This window comes from Cyprinodon variegatus, unplaced genomic scaffold (genome assembly GCF_000732505.1).
Source record: "Cyprinodon variegatus isolate N-32 unplaced genomic scaffold, C_variegatus-1.0 Scaffold447, whole genome shotgun sequence".
NCBI classification, from domain to species: Eukaryota; Metazoa; Chordata; class Actinopteri; order Cyprinodontiformes; family Cyprinodontidae; genus Cyprinodon; species Cyprinodon variegatus.
Window position 1 is genome coordinate 498,384 of NW_015150900.1, and position 9,258 is coordinate 507,641.

The 9,258-nt window shown below is 34.6% G+C and overlaps 1 protein-coding gene across 1 annotated transcript in view; it reads right to left on the reverse strand.

Moving 5' to 3' along the window:
• The window catches only part of osbpl7 (oxysterol binding protein like 7), a 24,362-nt gene extending 15,731 nt beyond the window's left edge, over positions 1–8,631 (reverse strand). The window contains exons 1-10 of the mRNA XM_015389076.1: positions 8,474–8,631; positions 4,702–4,910; positions 4,417–4,560; positions 4,280–4,333; positions 2,525–2,638; positions 2,274–2,432; positions 2,047–2,176; positions 526–644; positions 319–417; positions 177–200 (exon numbers count right to left, since the gene is read on the reverse strand). Of these exons, the coding sequence (XP_015244562.1) occupies positions 177–200; positions 319–417; positions 526–644; positions 2,047–2,176; positions 2,274–2,432; positions 2,525–2,638; positions 4,280–4,333; positions 4,417–4,560; positions 4,702–4,833 (975 nt within the window). The 5' untranslated portion in view covers positions 4,834–4,910; positions 8,474–8,631. The remainder of the gene's footprint in view (positions 1–176; positions 201–318; positions 418–525; positions 645–2,046; positions 2,177–2,273; positions 2,433–2,524; positions 2,639–4,279; positions 4,334–4,416; positions 4,561–4,701; positions 4,911–8,473) is intronic.
• Between the last annotated feature and the right edge of the window lie 627 nt (positions 8,632–9,258).

Consider the following 9,258-nt stretch of genomic DNA (forward strand, 5'->3'; position numbering starts at 1 on the left):
ATTGATTGATTGATTGATTGATTGATTGATTGATTGATTGATTGATTGATTGATTGATTGATTGATTGATTGATTGATTGATTGATTGATTGATGTTAGAAATAAAGTGTTCCTTGCGGGTCGCATTTTATAGAGAACTTCATGTTGTTTGATGCTTTGCTTTATTGTCAACTCACCGACTTGGAAATCCCACGAATAGGCTGTGGATTAAAAAAATAAAATAAAAATAATGATTTGAGTGGATTCAATAAAAGTCAAAGCATTCAACCATATATATATATGTGAAATCATTGCATATATATACAATGGTTTACAGACCATTCTTACCATTCCCAGGGCCTCTACTCTGGATAGTGTGCGGGAGTGGCCCCACATTTTTCCTGACTTTGTCTTCTTTGGCTTCTCAAGAGACAGGTTCTGTTTAAAGGTCAGGTTATTAAATTGTTATTTACAGGTTATATAATTTTTATATAACAACTGTTCATTTATTTTTATTTTTTTAAAGGGCAGTCAGTCTATGAATACCTGTATGCTGATGATGCGTTGCAGGTCTCCATTGGTGAAAGTTTGGCTCACCTCCATTTCCTGAAGCCTCTGAATCAAACGGCTTAGCTCTGACAGGTCCATATTGCATTGGTTCAACTCTGTACGAAAGCATCAAGTTAGTCAGGTTTCATTTACATTAAATTAACCTAAAAGAACTAATCCTGTTATTTCAAATCTTAATGTCATCCCATTGTCTGTACTGGAACTTTGACACTTTGACTTGCACAAGCTGCATCAACATTTATATTACACCGTATTTCCTTCATCTTCATGTCAAACACATGATTTTAGGTCTTTTAAGTTATCAAAATAATTTCCATATTAGGTCAAAAGTATTGAATATGAGAGCAATAAAAAAATTAATAATATCAAACTATTATCAACGTGTGTGTAAAATGCAGAGTAACTTATTAAATACAGGAAGATTTTAATTTTTAAACAACTAATGTGTTAAATAAGTTATAATCCAGGCAGCTGTTTGAACTATTTTTTAAAAAGTACATGAAAAATCATTTATGATACACAATCATTACTTAATTTGTAAATGTGGGGTTTTTTTAGAAGAAAATTTAATAATTTCACCATTGATTTGTTGTTGTTTTTTGTTCATATTTATCTTAGTATATTTGTTGAAATACAAAATATACACATTTAATAAATCTACTAATAAATACAATTTTTAGAATAAAGATTTAAATGAGAAAATTCTAAAGTATTATTTTAATAGTTAACATTCATATTGTCTGTATTTTTGATGACCTACTATACTATGCAGTGCAGAAAAAAAAAGTTTAAGTTTCGAATTTTGATTTAAAATATTTGGACTATAGAAATAAATAAATAGTGAAGAACTAACTTATCTATAAACATAAAAAAATAATTTTAGTTTAATTATTTATTTTAATTGAATTGAAACAAGTGAAAAAGGGGATTAATGAAATAAATGTGGTTAGCAAATAATAGAATCAGTCTAATTAATTATTCTTTAATCAACTTTAATAACAAATAGTGCATTATTGACTCATTTGAATTACAGTATTAATCATTGAATTTTCTAATATCATTTAAAATTTATGAATGAAAAGCTAATAAATAGATCAATAAACCCTGAAATACCAGGCTTGCTTTTAACATATAATTATTTTATCTTTTAATTAAGATTCCTGTTTTAGATTTTTTTTTTTTTTTTTTGACTTGTGACCCGTATTTTCTCTCATTTTGGAAAGGATGCCTTTACAATCCAAGAGATAAACTGAATCTATGTGAAAGTTGGAAGATGCCACTTAATTCTACTCGATAAAAATTAGAAATAAATCAAGACTCTTTACTCTCACCATAAAGAAATAAAAAGGACTAAAAAAAACAGAAAACAATATATATTTTTACTGGTTTCTGACCATTTTTTTTTCAGCTGTGGATCTTGGTTTAGACAGTCTTGCTGAACTCTGGTGTTTGCAATTGTTTTTTTGTTTTTTTTGCAGGTGGCTTTGAGTCGAATACCTTGAACACATGTATCTGGATTGTGGCTTTGCTTCAGCCAGGCAGACACCTTGGTGTTTACGGCAGTGTTAGCTGATGGTAAGACCCCAGATCCTCCTGCACAATTATCTGCCCCTGCAAAACTCTGACACTATAAAGACAGATACAAAAAGTGAAAGAAGCTAATTTAGGACTCTTTTTTAAATTTCCGGCAAAGACGGTGTTAAGTTTGACTTAAGCAGCCATACAGTCACCATATCTCCATTTCTGTGGGCTTGTCTAGTCGGAGTTGTGTTGCACAGTGCTTGCAGGAAGCCGCTGTGAGCGTGAGTTGGCTCATTCTTTTTGAACAGGCGGTGCGCTTGCAGCTTTGTCACCCAAATGTAGAAGAGATCGTGGCTCTTTGCCTTTGGGATTAAAAGGAATGTTTGGTCTTCTAAATCAGACATACCAGTTATTTGTTTAAAAGCAAACAGCAATATTCAAAAACTATATTTACCTTAATATGATAGAGGATGTCACCAGCATCCAAGTCGATCCGATTAGATTTTTTGTTTATGGACATGACAGCATGACTAACATCTAAAGAACCTTGGACTCGACCCTTGGAGACCTTTTTCAAAAAAGAATGTTTAGATCATTTTAAATCAGGTGGCATAAAATCTTAACTTTCAAATTATTCAGCTTAAAAGGTATTAAAGAAATATGTGAAAAAATTAGATATATATTTCTGAAAAGGAATGTTAGATAGACCTACATGAAAAGCAAATAAAAAATGTAATAAACCATTTTAATTAACTTTAATTAAGAGTTTGTCCTTTTTGTATTTGCTGTTAAGATTTTAAGCTTAACCAGATAGAGATCACAGTCAGAGAAATGCAATCAGGCACAACATTAAGACCACTTGCCTAAAAGTTTTTTCGTCCCCCTTTTGCTACCAAAATGAGGAAACGCGTCTTCTTTTCTATCAGATTACTGCAAAAATATCCTTAACTTGATAAGAATCTTTAAAAAAAAAAATTTAATTTTGTAAAATATAAAGAGAAAAAGTTTAAGCAGAGCAATCTCATAGGAAAGACCTTGGAAAGTATTTGAAGTATTCATCAGATGCCAGAAAAAAAATCTTATGAACCAAAAGTTCCCAGTCCGAGTTTTGAGTCTTGATAAAGATTAATTTATCCCTAAAATAAAATTATCTTAGTAGCTTGGTTAGCACTGCTTCTCTCAGGACTTCTTGGATCTGCAAAATAATAATTATCTTTCATATCTTAAAGGTCGTCCATACAGAAACCTCCACATCACATTCCTGTCAAATGTGTGAGCCTATTTAGAAAGATGTAAGTGTGATATAATCTTAAAAACTATTACACATAAAGTCGTTCTAAAGAAAATTACACAAATATTTCAAAATAATTATGTTTTACTGAAATTTAACATGTTTTGCTTCAGAGGACTTCAACAAAATGTGAGAAAGAACTGTTCCTCTTTTACCTTAGACTCTCATCTAAGGTGGAAATCATCACACAGTTCCCTTCCTGCCTAAAAATCAGCATGTCTGATTTTCAGGAGGATATTAAGAATGAACAAAGCCTCCCAGCAGGAATGTCACAAGAACCAGAATATTTTCTTTGATTGTTTGCTCACACTGAAGCTCTGCAGGACTTTGTGTTATTTCTCATGGACTTAAGGAACTTTGTTTCCCTCCTTATTAAAAAAACAGGTTTCCTAATCCAAGAGCAGCAATGCAGTATTTCCATAACAATTATCAGGAGAGAACCTCCTTATTTTAACAGTGCTTTAACAGTGATAAACATTGAAACTGATTTAATTCTGAGTGGCATCAAATTTATTCTTCTGACAGCTTCCACAACAGCTGTTCACTGGGATTGAAACTAAGGTCAAACTCAGTTCAGGTTGCAGAAAGGCCGTGATGTCATCTAATTTTATTTCTGTATTTTTCTATAGAAAGTATTATTTTATGGGCTGCATCCCTACTACAGAGGCACTGGTTACAAATTCAATAAAGCTGTGATATTTGTCCTTTTGATGTTAGCAGCAAAGCCTTTAAGTTCTTTAAGTTTTAATTGAAGACTACAGGGAACAGACTTTTTTTGTCCAAAAGGTTCTGAAAACTTAATCACATATAATCAAAAAGATTTTTTTAAAGCTGAACAAAAGGAATTTTCTTTCCAGTTGACAACCTTAAAACACTTTGTGTGGAAAATCAGAAATAAAATAACAATAAAATACTTACATCTTGTTGGCTTTTGGAGTAGCGTAAGATTCCTGCTTCCAAAATAAAGTATCGCTGTAAAATAAGAAAAACTCAAAGTGAGCATCCAGTAAAATATTGTGGCTGTTTAATGAGGCTGGTTATTTAGCCTCCCTCACCTTGTGCCAGCCTTTCAGAGGCCACTTCCTCCTCTTGAGAAGATACCCCTCACAGATACCTGGAGCGGACTTATCCTGAGGACTCTCACTTCCTGCTTGCATTTCTACTTGAAGATCATCTATTACTTCCCAGTCTTTGATAATCTGTTGAGAGCAAAAGAAAAAAGCAGGATTTTTTTATATATATATTAAGATCTCTAAAAGGATATTTCATCTTATTTAATAAAAGGAGATATCTCCTTTTTTTGATCAACAGCATGTGGATTAGGCCGACCTTTAACTGACCTGTCTGGAGTGACGAGATGACAGAGTGCTGCTGCTCTGAGAGAGAGCAGGCTTGTTCCACGACGGCAACGTTTTCTCCAAACCGCTCGCCAGCGACTGGCTGCGAATGAGAGACGATCCGTTGGAGTCCATGTCTGTCCTCAGACCCCTCTAAGTGTTTTGATTCGCTGTTTGTTTGGAAACAACCTCCTCGATCTACTAAAAGCCTCCTGCAAAAGTGAAAGTGCTGAATTATTTTTTTTATCTATAGGTCATCTAAAAGAAAGTCACCTGAGTATAATTCTATATTGATATAAAATTTCAGGATAAGAAATAAAGAAAGGTTTAAAGAAGCCTTGGTTTATTAAACAATAAATATTTGAATATCACACCAAGTACCAATCAATACATCTGAAAATCCAACTGTAAACCTACCAAGACATTTTCTTCTAGCTAAACTAAAACACCGGGTAAGGAGAGCCTAATGAATATATATATATATATATATATATATATATATATATATATATATATATATATATATATATATATATATATATATATAATCTGAATATATTTATGTTCAATTAATCAATTCCTGGCTGTTTAACATGGGACGGAGAGATTTAGCCTGTATCTGACTTCTTCACTTCACGTTTGAGCCACATTGGCCATTTTCACACTATGCATTTTTTTCAGGAATCAGATTTTAATGTCAAGTCTTTCCTATTACCTTTGTTTGGATGCTGTGACACAGCCACAAGTGATGGAGCAGGGATGCTAACAACTTCACAGATTGAGTTTATTCAGAACTTTATCATGTCCGGTGTGACTTTTAAGCATTAAATCTTTCTACTCCAGAGACAGAAGACTCAATGCAGGGGCAGATCGCCGCACGCTGATGATCTGCCAAGGTAATAGCATTTTAAAGTCCTCTGTTTGAAGTATTGATGATGTATTATGCATCACTAACTATATCCCACATCCAAACAGTTCCTATGAGCCGTCCAAATAGCCCTGAATACAGTTTTATCTCTGTTTATAACTATCTCTGATGTCTCTCCACTGTGCAGTACTATCCATTATTGATCCATACAGACCAGACTTCCTGGTGATGTGTGGGTTAGGTTTATCCCTATTCAGCTGCAATATCCAGTTCTTGATATTAGGGTCAAAAAGAGATAGATGGACATTCTGCTTCAAGATTTTCTCAAAGACCTCAAAATTAATGGTTTCACTGATGACTGGAAATAATGCACTTCCTGAAGTAGCAGAACGGCATCAGACCGTTAAACCAACACCACAATGTTTGACTGTATGTCAGATTTCCATAAAGGCTGTTTGATGAATGGAAAATGTTTCCAAAAATCTTTCTGTTTCTTTAAGTAAAGCTTGGATGGAGATTTATTTTTTATTTCGGGGGTTTTAATTTTGGAGCTTTTCCATTGCCATTTCACTGTTAAATCCTGAACTCTTACTTTAATTGAGGAAGTGAGACTTTGTTGTCGTGAATAACTTTGTGCCCCTCTGGATAAGTCATTAATGCACTGTTAAAGTAATACCCTTCACATTTGTGAAGTGTATTACTAACAGGTGGCATATGTACAGATTCTACTACCTGGAAACTGCCTTGAATTCAGGAATACTAGAATAAAAATAGAGAGTAGATAGCTGAATAGAAATACACAGGTCTGATATTTTAATTGGTAATTGATTTAGAGATGTATGCGTCATTTCCCTTAGCCGCACTTAATCATCTGTTCATCTGTGTGAGTACATTGAGCATTGGAGTTGAAATGTAAATAATAGAGAAAAGGTGAAAAAGCATCCTGTGACTACAAGTTTCCAAAGCGCTTATAAATACTAGGTCTTAAACCTTAAAGAAACAGAAAACTAAGACTTAAAGCCAAAATGCGGACCACCATAGTTAAAAACAAATAGCAAATATGAAAGAAAAAATGCCAAAAATCATTCTACAGCAAACTAAATCTCCAAAGGTGGATGGCGGTGGCCAGTTTGCTCGGTTGTTAATCTAGTGTTGGTTGTGACGCGAAGGTAAAGGCTGCCTGCAAGAGAAGGATTAACCTCTGTCTAATTAGATTTTCAGTCGATGCTTTTAGCTACTTGAGAACCTCAATTTCCAGCCTGAGAGCCCTGACACAACAGTAAACACTTGCAGAAATGTTTGCAGTAAAAGTAGGCGACAAAGACAAAAGCATTTCATAAGTTGTTTGACTAAGAATTTTTTAAATGGTGCAAATAATTTAGCTTTAAAAGACACCCTAACCCTTTAGGTGACTGTTTGTATTTTAACATGGAGTAATACTTAATTGTTATTTAAAGCTAATATGTTTGCATGTAAACTAATTTGGGGACATTTATAGATCCCTTTGTTAATAATGACAGATTTATTATGCTGAGTTTCTGTATTTTGTAGAAGTAAGGGCAGAATACCAGGTGGCTCAGATGTGTTATGTAAGGTTACAGGGAGGACCTCAGGAACTGACCTCTATAATGAAAGCATCACAGAACGGAAACAGGATGAAAGGATTTGGAGGATTCTGAGCTCATTTACTCAACAGAAAAGACAAAGAATAAACTAAGCGAAACCGTTTGATTTGACTTATTTCTCTACTAAAGGCAACTTTAAATGTTAAAGTACTAATTTGAAAACAAAAAAATATATTTTTTCTTATTTGACTTAGGTTAATGCTCTCTGGAAATAGGTAATGAGTGGATTAAATATTTGACAGGCTTTTTTTTTAAGTAGATGGAAAACTAACATTAGTTATTTGAAAGGTGGAAGTCGCCCAAGGTGGAGTTGGCCTCCTCCCAGAGGGTGGGGTTAAAAGCCTCAGATTATGACAGCTATAATCTATTCAATAATCGTCATCAATAATTTGTGTTCATGAACAATTTTGGACTTTGTAAACATTCAGCCTTTGCTGAATTAAACAATAACGTTCGAAAACTGCTGACTTGTAAGTTAAAGAATTAAATAATGCACCCGTCATAAATAATGCACTGTCTTCACCGATTGGTGAAGACAGTCATAGAGTTACTTTAATTATAAAATTGTAAAAATGAGAACAGACAAACATCACCGACATCTAGTCTGTCCTGCTCTTAAGCAGAAGATGTGATAAAAACAAACACACACAGAAGAGACTGTGGAAATATAATCTAGATATATAACAGTCCTTGGGAGCACATACCTAACCGGGCGGCTAGGAAAAGGGAAACAAAGAATCCTATATCAGGACAGGCCTTGATAGGAGACGGATCATATGGGGCAAAGAGATAAACACTTCCTGCTGAACATTTTATGGACAGTAAGCTGATTAAACACAAAAGAGGTAACAACTTAAGATATCCCGATGATAACCAGAGGTCTGAGTTTCTTTTAAGATGCTGATCTGACTCTGGATGATATGGAACAGGTCAGCCAAGATGAAAGTTTGCTAAAGAACATGATAGAAAATCCAAAATGTCACCGATTTATTTTATCTGTTAAGTTTTCTGTATTCAACATCTGAAAATTCAATGCAAGATCTTGGATTCTGATATATGACATAAAAAATACTTTAAAAGACAAATCTGAGCTTTGATATGTAATGTAGTTATAGCTAAATACATTTCAACTGTTATTATTTGATAGTAAAGCTGATTAAGTTTGTCCCCTTATCCTCTAATGAGAACCTATATTATGTAGAGTTGAGCACTTGGGTGGATTCAGAGTAAAGAAATAAAGCTTTACTTTATATCAGAACTTGGATTCTTCAAAGGTTCTTACCTTAAACACACTCCTGACTCTCATCATCTGCTCCCTTCCTCTGATTCATCCAGAAAATCAAATCTATCTCACCTGATGATTAGAAATCTGGAATAAACCATGGCTTGGAGAGGAAGCGGGGAACAACTTTTATACTATCCAAAAAATATCAAAGTACATGTCGTATCCGCAGATTACCGCCGACTCTGACCAGATAATCTGACAGGCCGTGCGGTCTCTGCAGACGGAGGGACGCGGGCTGCGTCCAAATCCAAGAAGGTCTGCGCGACGCAGGCAGTGCGCACCGCGCGCACCGTGCGCAACGGGTCCTGAGCTTTATCCGCATTATCTGGAATTACTGCGGCGCTCTGGGAGGGGGTTGAAGAAGAGCAGACATGTGGCTCCGTTTACTCTACAGCAGCTCACATTGCATCAAGCGGCGGGAATGAAATTGGTTGGATTTTCTAATGTAGATTTAAAGCATAGAATACCCACTTCTCCAGGGACCACAACACTACTGTATACAGTTCATTATCAGGTTTATTTGTGTTAATCATGATGCTGCTTAAAATCCAATTCAGTTTATTTCTATGGTGACAATTTATAACACATGTCATCTTAAGGCACTTTACAGTTCAACAGATCATACAGTCGATTTGATTCAAAGTTTTCTATCTAAGGAAAACCAGTTGATTGCATTGACTCATTGAATCAAAGGCAATCCCTCACACTAAGCATGCTTGTAGCGACAGTGGAGAGGAAAAACTCCCTTTTAACAGGAAGAAACCTTCAGCAGAACCAGGCTC